The sequence below is a fragment of the Oryctolagus cuniculus genome, chromosome 17 (genome assembly GCF_051225735.1).
Source record: "Oryctolagus cuniculus isolate XC-2025 breed Fujian yellow rabbit chromosome 17, ASM5122573v1, whole genome shotgun sequence".
Classification (NCBI taxonomy): domain Eukaryota; kingdom Metazoa; phylum Chordata; class Mammalia; order Lagomorpha; family Leporidae; genus Oryctolagus; species Oryctolagus cuniculus.
In genome coordinates, this window is record NC_142883.1 from 18,753,227 (window position 1) to 18,769,680 (window position 16,454).

Consider the following 16,454-nt stretch of genomic DNA (forward strand, 5'->3'; position numbering starts at 1 on the left):
TCTTTAAGTCTGCTCTTCAACCACCTTAGGTTGATACTTGATGAATAAAGAATGAACTTTTACGTCCATGCGGACACAACGGTGAAGAACACTAAGTGAACGCCGAGTACAGAGAAACCCTCCACGCCCGTCGACTCGAGGGCCCCTGTGACCTTTGCCTCCGGAAGCGCTTGTGGCTCCCGGGTCCGAGTGCGCACGCGCGGCCGCGGGGGTGGGCCGCTCTGGTCCGTACGCGGAGCCGGGGACCTGAGGGAAGGTTCCGCCCCCGGGGCTGGAAGGCGCCTGCGCTGGCGTCGGGACGCGCCCTCTCGCCCGCTCGCTCCCTCCCTCGGCTGCGCGCGCCCGGTGGGCGTGGGAGGAGGCGGGGAGCTAGGGAGGGGGCGGGTGTCGCCGGAGGGAAGGAGCGAACCGGAGCGCGTCGTCCTGAGAGGAGTGAAGGCGGCAAAATGGCGGACCGCTTCTCCCGCTTCAACGAGGACCGGGACTTTCAGGTAAACACGGGCGTCGCCGGCGGTCTGGGGAAGGCGCTGGCCGAGCTCGGAACCTCCTTCCTGCTGGCTCCCGGCCCTCTCGCCTTGCAGGCTGCCCTGCGGCTTGCGAAGCGGCTCGCCGTTCGGCCTCCGATTGCTCTCAAGGGGCCTCCGAGCTTGCGGCGAGGCCGCATCTCCTCGCAGCCCGCAATCTCTCACCGAGCTCGGGCCGCCGGGGTCTCGGCTTGGGCCTGCCGGGCTTCGGGTGTGGGAACCGCAGCCAGGACGCTGTGCGGGGGCCTGTGCCCCGGTCGCGTCGGCCCGGCCTGATGCTCCCAGGGGAAAGGAGGGTTGAGGAGGGCTTGGGGGCGAGCGTTGCTGCGGCCGGGACCTCGGAGGGCTCTCGAGGTCCTCCCCGCTTCCCTGACGCTGAGGGATGAGTCCCTTTTGTTGTCTGTTGTTCCCATTCCTCACGTGCGACAAGGGAACCTTGGTTATCAGACGCCTTGCTGGCTGGTCCCACACTGCGCTTGCCCTGGGTGTGCATGGAGCTGTTGTTATCAGGCTGTTCGTTGGGCTTGGAAAACAGTAACTTAAAGGACCCTGGTCCGATGTCAGCGAAACCCCACATCGCGCCGGCCAAGCCGCGCTCGAAGAAGCGGAATGAGAATGGGCTCGCCAAGCGTGGGCTAACTAGTGCCCAACGCGTGATTTTTCTTCCTTCCGGTGCAAACGTCGGCCTGGAAAAATGTCCTTGCGATGGCGAGCGATACTGGGGGCTGGGGGGAGGCCAAATTAGAGGAACTCATCTTCTGGCCGCGGAGCCGCATTACCGCCCGAGTGCTCCTGTCGGCGCCTGGGACGGAGCCGGGATTGGCTAGTCCTGGGGCGCTGAGACTCCCGGTCTCCAAGAAGCCACTGCATTACTACCGCATATCCTGCCCGGCCCCCGGGATTGGGGTCAGGGATGAACCTCAGAACTGAAGTTTCCTCGCGCTGCGGCTCCTCTCCCAGCGACTCGGCCTCACTCGAGAGGTGCTTCAGAGGGCTTTGCACTCCCTGGGCTGGCTGGGTTAGTGACTAGACAGGCGAAGCTGGGTGACAGCGCTGCGCCGGCCTGTGCACGGGACGCCAGAACTTTCTCGCCGCAGGAAGGACCTGGGGGCTGGAGCAGCCTTGTGATCCCGTGCCTGCTGGCCAGCTGCGGCACGGTACCGAGGGCAGCGTGGTTCAGGCATCTGATGCAGGGCCTCCGAAGTTGGATGAAGGTTCTGTTAAGGCAAGCACCATCACACAGGCTTCTTGGCAATTTTTGAAGATCTAGTGGTAACGAGCCTCTAAATGCGTTTCAGAGGGGAGAATTTCAAGGTGACCTAATAAAATTGCAAATAGACAATATGGACAATTAAGTTTTGAGGAAAAGTTGACTGCCAACCACAGAATTGCGGCAGGCTTATTAAACTGGATATATGGGACCTTGAATAAAGATTTTTGCAAACTATGGATTGAAGGGCGTAAATGCTGAAAAAAATTGAGACAGTTATCCTTTACCATTTCAATGCCCAGTTTGTAAGTAATATGACCTTCTCCTCCGATACTTTAGCGGTGTTAATGAAAAGCCAAAATCAGACTGGTTGGTAGTCTTTTCAAGATATTGCATATATCTAACTTTATTTTCTGCTTTATGTTGAAATAATGAACTCCTACTGTATTGGCTCATCTAGGAAAATGTTAATTTTAAAAATTCACACGTCCTGTCATTTTGGGTAAATAGGATGCTGGGAATGAAAACCCTCTAGACAATTAAAAGATGTTAAAAACCTTTGTAAGGTATTTTGTTAATATTTCTAAAAAGTATCTTAAAAGATTTGTTTTTCTGGATGACTTAATATAGAGGAAAAATAGTCTGGCTTTCATTAATGATGCCCTTGGATTTAAAATGATTAGAAAGAGAATGTAAGTAATGTAGTAGGATAGTTCTGGAAATAATCTGTCTGAAGCATTTTTCAAGTTCAGGTATTCAAAATTAAATGGCCTCCTTTAAAAGGTTTAAAGTTATAAACAAGGTTAAGCCACTGACTAAACTTGAGAAATAAATCCAATACAGGTTCCTAATAATAGATAGATCCTGTTGCTTTTAAAAAAAAAAAAAAAAAGATTTATTCATTTTACTTGAAAGTCACAGTTACACACAGAAGGAGAAGCAGAGAGAGAGGGAGAAGGGTAGAAGTCTTCCATCCACTGGTTTACTCTCCAATTGGCCACAACAGCTGCAGCCAGTCCGAACTGAAGCCAGGAGCCAGGAACTTCTTCTGGGTCTCCCATGTGGATGCAGGGGCCCAAGGACTTGAGCCATCTTCCACTGCTTTCTCTAGCCATAGCAGAGAGCTGGATCGGAAGTGGAGCAGCCGGGTCTGGAACTGCTGCCCATATGGGATACCAGCACTGCAGGCAGCTGCTTTACTGACTGTGCCACAGCGCCAGCCCCAATCCTGTTGCTTTAAACAGATCCTTTTTTTTTTTTTTTTGAAAAGTGAACAACCTGAATTCTTTTTTTTTTTTTAGATTTATTTACTTATTTGAAAGAGTTACACAGAGAGAAGGAGAGGCAGAGAGAGAGGTCTTCCATCCACTGGTTCACTCCCCAGTTGGGCACAACAGATAGAACTAGGCTGACCCAAAGCCAGGAACCAGGAGCTTCTGGGTCTGCCACGCGGGTGCAGGAGCCCAAGGACTTGGGCCATCTTCTACTGCTTTCCCAGGCCATAGCAGAGAGCTGGATCGGAAGTGGAGCAGCCGGGACTCAACCGGCGCCCATATGGGATGCTGGCACTGCAGGTGACGGCTTTATCTGCTACGCCACAGCGCCTGCCCTAAACAGATCTTACAGCAGTGGAAATTTCTCTGTTTTCTCTGGTAAGTTCTAGATGGCTGTCATTTTCTTTGCCTTTAATTTAGTAAATTGGTAAAATTTCACTCTTAATCAGTTTACCATAAGTGCAAATTTTGGAGAGTTTTGAATGTTGTCTCTTAGATGGACTCAAAGAGTCAAACTCTTAGGGTTTCTTTCTTTCTTTTTAAAGATGTATTTATTTGAAAGAGTTACAGAGAGGTGAGAGAAAGGTCTTCCACCCGATGGTTCACTCCCCAAATGGCCACAATGGCCGGAGCTGAGCCAGTCTGATGCTAGGAGCCGGGTACTTTTTCCAGGTCTCCCACGTGGGTGCAGGGGCCCAAGGACCTGGGCCGTCCTCCACTGCTTCCCAGGTGCATTAGCGGGAGCTGGGTCGGAAGCAGAACATCCAGGACTCACACCGGTGCCCATATGGTGTGCCGGCGCTGCGGGTCAGGGCTTTATCCAGCTGCACTGCAGCACCAGCCCCTCAGAGGTGTTTGGAATCTTAGCTGTGGTATGTTGCTTGAAGCACTTACAGATGTAAGGAAACATTATCGGAAACAGATTTTTTAAAAGAATGTGGTAACTTTATTAGAATAATAAACAGGTAGAGCCGGCGCCGTGGCTCAATAGGCTAATCCTCCGCCTTGCGGCGCCGGCACACCGGGTTCTAGTCCCGGTCGGGGCGCCGGATTCTGTCCCGGTTGCCCCTCTTCCAGGCCAGCTCTCTGCTATGGCCAGGGAGTGCAGTGGAGGATGGCCCAGGTGCTTGGGCCCTGCACCCCATGGGAGACCAGGAAAAAGCACCTGGATCCTGGCTCCTGCCATCGGATCAGCGCGGTGCGCCGGCTGCAGCGGCGGCCATTGGAGGGTGAACCAACGGCAAGGGAAGACCTTTCTCTCTGTGTCTCTCTCTCTCACTGTCCACTCTGCCTATCAAAAAAAAAAAAAAAAAAAAAAAGATTAAAACAATTAAAAAAAAAAAGAATAATAAACAGGTAAATAATTTACAGGCTTAATGAGTATTATAATCTTTAAAAATGTATTTATCTTATTTTATTTGAAAGGCCAACAGATAACCAGACAGAGCTCCAGTGTGCTGGTTTAATCCCCAGAAGCTAGGAACAGCAGGGACAGGGCTGAGCCAGGCTAAAGCTAGAAGCTGGAAACTCAATCTGAGTTTCTTATGGGGGCGGGGGGGGGCGGGCAGGGACCCAACTAGTTAAGCCATCACGTGCTGCCCCTCGGGTGCACCTTAGAGGAAGCTAGAATCAGGAGTGGAGCCAGGCGCTCTGATACGGAATGAGGGTCCCAAGTGGCATCCTAACTGCTATGCCAAACACCTGCCCCTATCCTAATCTTCTTAATAATCCTGTGAAGTAGGTTTCTTACTCCCATTTCCCCTGAGGCAGCTGAGACAGAGTTAAGTAACTTGGACAAGTGTATACATCTGTTGTATGGCAGAGCCTTTATTCAAGATTGCTTGTCGACTCCTGAGCCTATGCTCGTGACTTTTATCTCTGTGGCAGTTACATATTTTATATAGTCGTAATCGAGTCACCAAACGTGCAGGGTAAACCTATAGGTCACAAAGAAGAAGAGAGCTTTTAGAAGGGTGATACAATTACAATTTTTTTTTCCTGTTCTTTTTTGTCCCAGTAGGTTTCTTGTTGGTCTCCCAAGGGCTTCCAGGGAGGTTTCTGACAGAGATAAGTTACAGTGTGTCATAAAGGATATATTGTTAACTGTACTAGTTTAAACATCCTTTTGTCTAGCCTTTTAACTTGTATTTTATATTTGGAAATTTTGTAATCTAGGTTTATATACTTATTTTTAAAAATGTTTTAAGACTTAACTACTGCTCTAAGAATTTGACCTCAATTTGTGAATGAGACGTTACTTCTGTATGCATTTACCCCAGATTAAGACATATTTGTTTGCAGGTTAGAGTGTTACACAAACTAATGGAAAATACATAATTTGAGATAGTCATATTTAACACTTTAGATTGGCGGTTTCTATTCAGGAAAGTGTAGTGATGTGCAGCTATAAGGTACTTTATTTTTATTTTTATTTATTTATTTTTTGACAGGTAGAGTGGTCAGTGAGAGAGACAGAGAGAAAGGTCTTCCTTTTCCATTGGTTCACCCCGCAATGGCCACTGCGGCCGGTGCACCGCACTGATCCGAAGTCAGGAGCCAAATACTTCTCCTGGTCTCCCATGCGGGTGCAGGGCCCAAGGACTTGGGCCATCCTCCACTGCACTTCGGGCCACAGCAGAGAGCTGGACTGGAAGAGAGGTAACCGGGACTAGAACCCGGTGTGCCGGCGCCACAGGCAGAGGATTAGCCTCTTGAGCCACGGTGCCAGCCTATAAGGTACTATTAAGATACAGTGCTTAGTATTTTATGGTTGCACAGCTATTAATGCTGATGCAGCTGAATGCTAGTGATGAAATATTCTTTAGTATATGCAGCTGCAGAAGATTGATGATTCTGATTTTAAATGTTCTTTGCATTAGATTTCTAGTGAAAAAGAACTTCACTAATAAATCAGTCTGTGATAAGGTGATGAAATATACAAATATTTTAAAGATCATAATAAAAGTCGAAGCAGGTGTTGTGTAGAAGTAGTTAAGCCACCGTTTGGGATACCCAAATCCATATCTGAGTGCTTGGTGTGAGTCCTGGCTACTCTACACCTCCTGCGCCACTTCCTGTGAGTGTGGCTGGGAAGCAGCAGATGATAGCCCAAGTGCTTGGGTTCCTGCCACCCATGTGGGAGACCTGGATGGATTTCCTGGCTCCTGGTTTTGGCCTGGCTTTGCTCTGGCTATTGCAGGCATTTGGGAAGTGAACGAGTGGATGGAAGATCTCTTTCTCCTCCTCTGTCTACCAATACCGCCTTTCAAATAAATAATCTTTAAATAATCTTTAAAATTTATACGTGTGTGTGTGTGTTGCACAAGAACTTCCTGTCATCTATTAAGTAATCATTTATATAAATAGTGGTAAACATGTCATGTATTTTGTGTAGTATGTTTGTAGTATTCTTCTTTGTGTTTTGATACCAGGTGTGACCCTCAAGAAATTCTTAGTTGAAACCATTAAGTGATGAAGTTCATTCCTTTAAGATACTTGGATCATAGAGCATATTGGTATAGTTCTATGTTGTACTCTAATAGAGCTGGCATTCTAATTTATGCATGCCATAGATGACACATAGCAAGTGTCTTTGTTTTCTGTGTCTGTCCCCCATCTGGAAGAAATGCCACAAGCTATGAAAATCAATGTCTGTTTTGCTTGGAGTACTAAACATTATGCAAAATCTTTACTAGTCCCTTTCCCGTAGTATGATAGATGGAAAGGATTGGAACTGAGGCCATACCAATTTCAAGATACTGATGATAGGGGTTGGTGCTATAGTGCAATGGGTTAAGTCGCTGCCTATAGTGCTGGCATCCCAAATGGGCACCTGTTCAAGTTCTGGCTGCATTACTTCTGATCTATCTCCCTGCTTATGTGCCTTTGAAAGCAATGGAAGATGGCCCAGTGCTTGGGCTCCTAAACTTACTTAGGGAGACTGGAATGAAGCTCCTGGCTCCTTGTTCCTGGCTCTACCTTGGCCTGGCCGTGGCCATTGCAGCCATCTGAGGAGTGAATCAGCAGTTAGAAGATCTTCCTGTCTCTCCCTCTCTCTCTCTGCAACTCTGTCTTTCAGATAAATAAAATAAATCTTCAGAAAAAAACCATGACCAAAGGGAAGGTTTTCCTGGAGGTAACTTGAAGGGCAAAGGGCATGTATTTAAGGCAAAAAGCTCTCAAATGTGGGACATGTGAAGGAATAACATTACAGAGAAAGACATTTAAAAGTTGCATAGGGGGATGTTTTTAAAGATTTATTTTATTTATTTGAAAGGCAAAGTTACACAGAGGCAGAGGCAGAAACAGAGAGAGAGACAGAAGTCTTCCATCCACTGGTTCACTCCCCAGATGGCTGCAGCGGCCAAAGCTGTGCTCATCCGATCTGAAGCCAGGAGCTTCTTCTGGGTTTCCACGAGGATGCAGGGTCCTAAGGACTTGGGCCGTCTTCTCTCCTTTCCCAGGCCATAGCAGAGAGCTGGATCGGAAGTGGAGCAGCTGAGACTTGAACTGGTGTCCATATAGGGTGCAGGCACTGCAGGCGGTGGCTTTAACCTGCTACGCCAAAGCGCCAACTCTGTGACTTAAAAAAATTTTTTGGGGGCTGGCGCTGTGGCTCACTCGGTTGATCCTCTGCCTGTGGTGCCGGCATCCCATATGGGTGCCAGGTTCTAGTCCCGGTTGCTCCTCTTCCAGTCCAGCTCTCTCTGCTGTGGCCCAGGAAGGCAGTGGAGGATGGCCCAAGTGCTTGGGCTCCTGCACCCACATGGGAGACCAGGAGGAGACACCTGGCTCCTGGCTTCCAATTGGTGTAGCTCTGGCTGTAGCGGCCATTTAGGGGGTGAACCAATGGAAGGAAGACCTTTCTCTCTGTCTCTCTCACTGTCTATCTCTCTCTGTCAAAAAAAATTTTTTTGAACACATATGATTAGTTATCTTGATTTATTACTTCATAGCTGAGGTACATTTCCATGTGATTTTTGTCTGTTTGGGCACATGATAATTTTTTTGATGTGGTTAAGAGGATTATTTTCAGAAGAGGAGTAGCACAAGTTCATGAGAAGTTCTTAAGTTATGAAACTGAAACCCATAGAGAGCTTTCATTTTTGTTTTTGTGACTTAATTGGTTTCTAGTATTTTATTAATAAAAATGGATTCTAGTTTGAGGTAGATACCCAGTTCTTGAATGCTATTCAAATCCCTCCCTGAAACAGCCTGGTACTTGTGCTTGTATATCTGGCATTAATTCTCATTTCATATTAGCGTTGCCATTTAGTAGTAAGTGAAAGCAGATTCATGTCAGTTACCAAAAGGAATTACAAATGACCACCACTGATACTGAAAGAAGGCATTGACTTGATGCTGCAGTGAATACCAGAAGATGTAGTAATGATTTTCCATTTATAAAAAGTGAATTGTCCATTTAACTATGGAAGTTAACCAATGTGCTTAATGCATATGCATATTGTATTCGTCAAACCCAAAAAGTTAAATATGCCCAGGCTGAAAGAAGGAACAGACTGGATTATCATGCTTATACTAAGTGATTTATTTGGGATTCAAACAAATATGTGTAGTATGTATACCTGGTTTAAGAATGTATGGAAAAAAAGTAGCTAAAATTCTCTGGCATTGTACATAGGTTAATAGGTTGGTATTACGCAGTGTTTTAGTAAGTGCTATAGATAGTAAGGAATTAAAGTCGTTATGGAACAAAACCAGAGTTTTCTGTTATTTTCTTTATTATTTTTCATGACTGTCTTCAGATGAATCCTCCACTGTGTGTCACAACCAAAAAATATCTTTGTAATATTGCTTTTGGTCTCACCTCATGAAGGTTCAATTATTTGTTGTCATTCTTGCCACTCTTTGGCAGTTCATTGATTTCAAAGTAGAATTCCAGTTCGTCTTATCATTTTTTATGATTTATTTATTTGAAAGTCAGAATTAGAGAGAGAGGCAGACAGAAAGACACACACACACACAGAGGTCTTCTGTTCCCTGGTTCACTCCTCAAATGGCCTAACCAAAGTCAGGAGCCAGGAGCTTCTTCTGGGTTTCCCACATGAATGCAGGGGCCCAAGCACTTGGGCCATCTTATGCTGCTTTTCCTAGGTTCATTAGCAGGGAGCTGGATCAGAAGTAGAGCAGGGATCAGAAGTAGAGCGATGCTGTGGCTTAGTGGGTAAAGCTACCGCCTGCAGTGCTGGCATCTCATATGGGCACTGGTTTGAGTCCTGGCTGCTCCATTTCCTATCCAGTTCTCTGCTATGGCCTGGGAACGTAGTGGAAGATGGCCCCCAAGTCCTTGGTCCCCTGCATCATGGGAGCTTTTGGCTCCTAGTTTCGGATTGGCGCAGCTCTGGCCGTTGTGGCCATCTAGGGAGTGAACCAGCGGATGGAAGACATCTCTGTCTGTCTGTTTCTCTCTCTCTCTCTCTGCCTCTGCCTCTCTGTAACTCTGACTTTCAAATAAATCTTAAAAAAAAAAGAAGAAGAAGAAGAAGAAGTAGGCAGCTGAGACTTGAACCTGCAACCAAATGGTATGTCGGCACTCCAGACAGTGGCTTAACTCACTGCGGCACAGTGCCAGCCCCTATCTTAGCATTTTATAGAGTTGCAATATGAAATGGCTTGCCAGATTACTTTGTTTGTTTTTGTTTTTAAGATTTATTTTATTCTTATTTGAAAGAGTTAGAAGTTGAGAGAGAGAGAGAGAGAGAGAGAGAGAGAAAGTCTTCTATCTCTTGGTTCACTCCCCACATGGTTAAAATGGCTGGAGCTGGGCCAATCTGGAGCCAGGAGCCAGGAGCTTCTTCCGGGTCTCCCGTGCAGGTGCAGGGCCAGAGCACTTGGGACATCTTCCACTGTTTTCCCAGGCACATTAGCAGAGAGCTGAATTTGAAGAGGGATAGCCGGGACTCGATCTGGCACCCATATGGGATGCCAGTGCTGCAGACTGGGGCTTTAACCTGTTGCACCACAGCACCCTCCCTGGCTTAACAGGCTTAAAGTTCTAACAAAATAAATTATTGATCATGTTTTCTCACATTTTAATAACGATTTTTGGAAAAGTAAATAGCTATGTTATTGTTCATATAACATTATTTTTCCAGAGTTAATGAAGGAAGAGAAGCTTAGCTTTTCATCCTTTTTTAAGACAGTGCTGAAAAGAATCCAGGAGTTAAGTTGGTATTCTAGGTCTTTACTAAAGAAGAAACTAAAACTGATGCTTGTGGATTATATGCTTTAGTGTTAATAATTTCCCTTGTTGGGGCCGGTGCTGTGGTGTGGTAGGTTAATCCTCCACCTGCAGTGCCGGCATTCCACGTGGTCGCCAGCATCCCATATGGGCACCAGTTCTAGTCCCGGCTGCTCCACTTCTGGTCAGCTCTCTGCTGTGGCCTGGGAGGACAGTTGGAGGATGGCCCAGGTCCTTGGGCTCCTGCACCCACGTGGGAGACCCGGAGGAGGCACCTAGCTCCTGGCTTCAGATCAGCGCAGCTCCAGCCATTGCGGCCATTTGGAGAGTGAACCAACGGAGGGGAGGACCTTTCTCTTTGTCTCTCCCTCTCATTGTCTGTGGGTCTGCCTCTCAAATAAAATAAATAAAATCTTTTAAAAAATAATAATTTCCCTTGTTGCTATAAATAAAGTTATGAGTAAAATTATAAAATATCTTAAAGGGAAAATTATTGAAATTTTAATTGGTTTAATATTGCTTTAGGGTGTCATATGTGTAAGACGTACCCCAGGATTATATTCACCTTGAGAATAGTTTGTAGAATATAGACTGAATTTTGGAAACTTCATTAAATAAAATGTTATTTGAATAGAAGTTGGACTAAGAAGTATGTATGTTGGGGAAAGTGCTGTGGTGTAGTAGGCTGAGCCTCTGTCTGTGGCACTAGCATCCCATATGGGTACTAGTTCATGTCCTGGCTGCTCCTCTTCTGATCTAGCTCTCTGCTTATGGCCTGAGAAAGCAGTAGCAGATGGCTCAAGTGCTTGGGACCCTGCACCCGTGTGGGAGACCTGGAAGAGGCTCCTGGCTCTTAGCTTTGAACCAGCTCAGCTCAGCTCTGGCCATTGCGGCCATCTGGGAAGTGAACCAGTGGATGGAAGACCTCTCTGTCTCTCCCTCTCTGTAACTCTACCTCTCAAATAAATAAATAAATGCTACAAAAAAAAAAAAAAAAATAGTATGTATGTCTGGGCTGGGGGTGGAGTAGGTTAAGAGTTTATTTTTCTGGGGCCAGCACCGTGGCTCACCTGGTTAATCTTCCACCTGCGGTGCCGGCATCCTACATGGGCACCGGGTTCTGGTCCCAGTTGCTCCTCTTCCAGTCCAGCTCTCTGCTGTGGCCCGGGAGGGCAGTGGAGGATGGCCCGAGTGCTTGGGCCCCTGCACCTGCATGGGAGACCAGGAAGAGGCACCTGGCTCCTGGCTTCAGATCGGCACAGCGCTAGCTGTGGCAGCCATTTGGGGAGTGAACCAACGGAAGGAAGACCTTTCTCTCTGTCTCTCTCTCTCTCACTGTCTATAACTCTGTCAAATTTAAAAAAAAGAGTTTATTTTTCCTCCCCAAGGAGCTTTTGTTCTCAATGGAAATATAACAAAAATAATATTTAGTTTATTACTCATAAGACCAGCAATGATTATAAGATGAGCAGTGTAGTCAATAAATGCAAAACTCTAAGGAAAAGAAGAACCTTCAGAGTCATGATTGTGCATGCCTTTATGAAGTTAGTATATAATATAAGCTGGATTTTGAAGGTGGGGGAATTGCATCCTTGCAAAGGGAAAGAGGGGGAGGACATTCAGAGGTCAAGGAAGGGTTAAAATTATTGTTAATGACCATGAAAATGAAAAGCTAAGGTAGAAAGGAGGACAAGATCATCGTAGGCAAAGAAGTTAAGGAACTGAGGCATCAGGATGTTTAGTTTATACCATCATGGTTTAATAAGTGCTCTTATATTCTTTCGTTCCTTATTTTTTTTTTTAATTAATTTGAAAGGCAGAGTGAGGGGAGGTGGAGGAAAGAGAGAGAAAGGTCTTCTGTCCGCTGCTTCACTCCACAAATGGCTACAACAGTCAGAGCCAGATCAAGCCAAAGCTAGGAACTCCATCCTTGTCTCCCATGTTAGGTGGCAAGGACCCTGGTACTTAGGTCATCTTCCACTGCCTTCTTTTTTTTTTTTTTTTTTTTTACAGGTAGAGTGGACAGTGAGAGAGAGAGACAGAGAGAAAGGTCTTCCTTTGCCTTTGGTTCACCCTCCAATGGCCGCTGCGGCCGGTGTGCTGCGGCCAGCGCACCGCACTGATCCGATGGCAGGAGCCAGGTGCTTATCCTGGTCTCCCTTGGGGTGCAGGGCCCAAGCACTTGCGCCATCCTCCACTGCACTCCCGGGCCACAGCAGAGAGCTGGCCTGGAAGAGGGGCAACCAGGACAGAATCCGGCGCCCCGATCGGGACTAGAACTGGTGTGCTAGCGCCACTAGGCGGGGGATTAGCCTATTGAGCCGCGGCGCCGGCTCTTCCACTGCCTTCTACACACATGAGCAAGAAGCTTGAACTGGCACTCTTTTATGGGATGCCAGTGTCACAAGCAGCAGCCTAACTTGTGCCACAACTCTGGCCATGTATTTTCTGATTCCTCTAATAATTCAATGAGGCAAATAGAATAGGTAGTAACCTTAGTTTATAAATAAAGAAACTTAAGCTGGGTCCAGTGCTGTGGTACAGCAGGTTAAAGCCACTGCCTGCAGTGCTGGCATCCCATTTGGGCACCAGTTCGAGTCTCGGCTGCTCCACTTCCAATCTAGCTCTCTGCTATGGCCTGAAAAAAGCAGTGGAAGATGAGTCAAGTGTTTGGGCCCCTGCCACCCATGTTGGAGACTGAGATGAAGCTCCTGGTTCCTGGCTTTTGCTTGTCTGGACCTGGCTGTTGTGGCCATCTGGGGAACCAGCAGATGGACAATCTCTCTGTCTGTCTGTCGCTTTCTGTAACTGACTTTCAACTAAATAAGTAAATAAATAAAAATTTTTAAAAGAAAATTGACTGTAGTGGTGAGTATAATATCAGCTGCTGTTTCAGTACATATTAAACTTCAGCCCTAGTGCAAAGACATTTTGAAGATATTTAATTCAAGTAATCTTCCAAACTGGGTAGTGGTAATACTTTATTTTGTAGATGAAAAAGCTGAGGCTCAGAGAAGTTGAGATTATATATTTAGTAAACTGGTATTTGAACCTTGATCTCTCCTAAAATGTGACTTTCTCTGTAGTTCCTGATGTCTCAAGTGTAAGGTCTAATAACTTGGCTTATATAACTTAACCATCTGGTACCATTGTAATAGCTGTTGTGTATCTCTTTTCTCATTGTCCTGCCATCATGTGGTTTCTGTTGTTACCTGGACATGATGGGCTCTTTCATTGTTCTTGCTTTTGAATATGCTCTTACTTGTCTAGAACACACTTTTCTCCAGCAAATTCCTACTCCTTCAAACTTGATTTGATGTCATCTCTGACATCTTTCCTAAGCAGAGTTAATTGCTTCATTGATCGGTTGTACCACAATGCCAGCCCCCAAATAGGCTCTCTTTTTAGCCTGTTTTACAAATGAAAAATGTAGGGGGAAGGCAGTGCTGTGGCACAGTGGGTTAAAGCCTTTGCCTGTGGTGCTGGCATCCCATATGGGCGCCAATTTGAGTCTCGGCTGTTCTACATCCCATCCAGCTCTCTGCTATGGCCTGGGAAAGCAGTAGAGGATGGCCTAAGTGCTTGGGCCTCTGCACGCAGAAACCCAGAAGAAGCTCCTGGCTTTGGATCAGCTCAGCGCTGGCCGTTGCAGCCAGTTGGGGAGTGAAACCAGCGGATGGAAGACCTCTCTCTCTCTGTAACTCTGTCTTTCAAATAAATAAAATTTTTAAAAAGTGAAAAATGTACTCAAAGTCACATAGTCAGCAAGTCAAAGTACTAGCCGTCAGGTAGTTTGGAGCAGTCTCAGCCTTTAACCTCTTATACTTCCTTCTTTTTTTTTAATAGAAAGATTTTATTTATTAAATATATATTTAATAAGTACAACTTTTGGATTATAGCGGTTCTTGCCCCCATATCTTCCCTTCCATCCCCAAACCGTCTCACTTTCTATTCTCTCTCTCCCATCCCATTCTTTTTTTTTTTTTTTTTTTTGGTTTGGTTTGGTTTTTTTTTTTGTTTTGTTTTGTTTTGTTTTTTACAGGCAGAGTGGACAGTGAGAGAGAGAGACAGAGAGAAAGGTCTTCCTTTTTGCCGTTGGTTCACCCTCCAATGGCCGCCGCGGCCAGTGCGCTGTGGCCGGCGCACCGCGCTAATCCAAAGGCAGGAGCCAGGTGCTTTTCCTGGTCTCCCATGGGGTGCAGGGCCCAAGCACTTGGGCCATCCTCCACTGCATTCCCGGGCCACAGCAGAGAGCTGGCCTGGAAGAGGGGCAACCGGGACAGAATCCGGCACCCCAACCGGGACTAGAACCCGGTGTGCCGGCGCCGCAAGGAGGAGGATTAGCCTAGTGAGCCGCGGCGCCGGCTCCCCATTCTTCATTAAGATTCAATTTTAATTATCTTTATATACAGAAGATCAACTCAGTAATACTAAGTAAAGATTTCAACAGTTTGCACCTACACAGACACACAAAGTATAAAGTACTGTTCAATGACTAGTTTTACCATTAATTCTCATAGTACAACACATTAAGGATAAAGGTCGTACATGGGGAGCAAGTGCACAGTGACTCTTGCTGTTGATTTAACAATTGACACTTTTATTTATGACATCAGTGATCACCGAGGCTCTTGTCATGAGCAGCCAAGGCTGTGGAAGCCTCTTGAGTCCACAAACTCCGACATTATTTAGACAAGGCCATGAGCAAAGTGAAAGTTCTCTCCTCTCTTCAGAGAAAGGTACCTCCTTCTTTGATGGCTCAATACTTCCTTCTTATAATTTGTCTTAACCTCACTGGACTTAGAACTCCTTGAATGTAGTCTTTTAATGATTGATTTATCTTTCTAGTATTGAGTCAGGATTTGGCACAAAGAAGTTACTTCAATATTTAAATTAATGGTTGAATAAAGATAGTTAGTAAGAAGGAGAGGATTAATAGAGTCTGAGAAGAATATCCAGACTTTGGGATTTTACTCCCTGCTATGTTGTGGATTATCTAGGTTGTAAATTAGCTTCTGAGATATCCTATAAAGGGAGTTGAGGGACATCCATATATGAATGTTGTATTCTTAATAGTAATGATCTCACTTTATTGTATATAATTACAATGATTGCCTTTTATTTGAGTTTTCTTTTGTGTATGCTTTTCTGTGGATTAGTGTACAATTTTTCTCAAAATATTTGAATAGATGGGGATCTATTATATCATATATAATATCAGCTAGTGGTTAAAGAGATAATACACCATCCCTATGGGTTCCAGAGGAATTTTTTTTTTTTAAAGATTTATTTGAAAGGTAGGGTTACAGACAAAGATGGAGAGACAGAGAGAGGGGTCTTCCATCCACTGGGTCACTCCCCAAAAGACTGCAATGGCCAGAGCTGGGCTGATTCAAAGCCAGGAGCTAGGAGTTTTTTCCAGGTCTCCCACCAGGCCACTTGCAGGGAGCTGTATTGGAAGTGGAGCAGTTGGGACTTGAACCTGTGTCCATATGGGATGCCTGCACTGCAGGCAAAGGTTTAACCTACTATGCCACAGTGCTGGCCCCCAGGGGGATTATTAACCGTTATTTCCCTGGCATTTTGAATGTCTCAAGAGTTGTTTGCTGTATTTTACATGCATTTGAGAAAAAATGTTGATTGCTGTGAGAGGTTTTTTTTTTTTTTTTTTTTTTTGGACAGGCAGAGTTAGACAGTGAGACAGAGAGAGACAGAGAAAAAGGTCTTCCTTCCATTAGTTCACCCCCCAAATGGCTGCTACGGCCAGCACACTGCGCCAATCTGAAGCCAGGAGCCAGGTGCTTCCTCCTGGTCCCCCACGCGGGTGCAGGCACCCAAGCACTTGGGCCATCCTCCACTGCCCTCCCGGGGCACAGCAGAGAGCTGGACTGGAAGAGGAGCAACTGGGACGGAATCTGGCACCCCAACCGGGACTAGAACCCGGGGTGCCTGCACCACAGGCAGAGGATTAGCCTAGTGAGCCGCAGCACTGGCCGTTTGCTGTGGGAGTTTTAAAAAGTAATTTTCAGTGTAGGGGTTTTTTAAGGAGCTAGTCATTTCTTGTCCTAATCAGATTACCCAGAAAATTTGATCTGTCGAACAGGTGTACATGTATTTTTAGATGAGTATGTGATATACTCGTACCCTTGACCCAGTGTAATATGTTTTCATGTTCTTAGCTATTTGTTGAGATTGCTAGCCAACTATCTTTCCTACCAGTTTACATAATTAAGTTTATTTAAGAA

The 16,454-nt window shown here is 45.9% G+C and overlaps 1 protein-coding gene across 12 annotated transcripts in view; it reads left to right on the top strand.

The window, feature by feature from the left end:
* Positions 1-218: 218 nt before the first annotated feature.
* Positions 219-16,454, top strand: part of GPATCH8 (G-patch domain containing 8) — a 100,106-nt gene continuing 83,870 nt past the window's right edge. For 3 of the 12 annotated variants that reach the window (XM_089316950.1, XM_089316948.1, XM_008271584.4), the window contains exon 1: positions 428-491. Coding sequence is in view for 1 of the 12 variants with exons in the window: in XM_008271582.5 (XP_008269804.1) it covers positions 447-491 (45 nt within the window). In the remaining 11 variants the exon portion in view is untranslated. Of the gene's footprint in view, positions 492-3,232; positions 3,387-16,454 lie in introns of those variants that run through there. The other 9 variants (XM_070060610.2, XM_008271582.5, XR_016223581.1 and 6 more) reach the window with 9 other exon arrangements.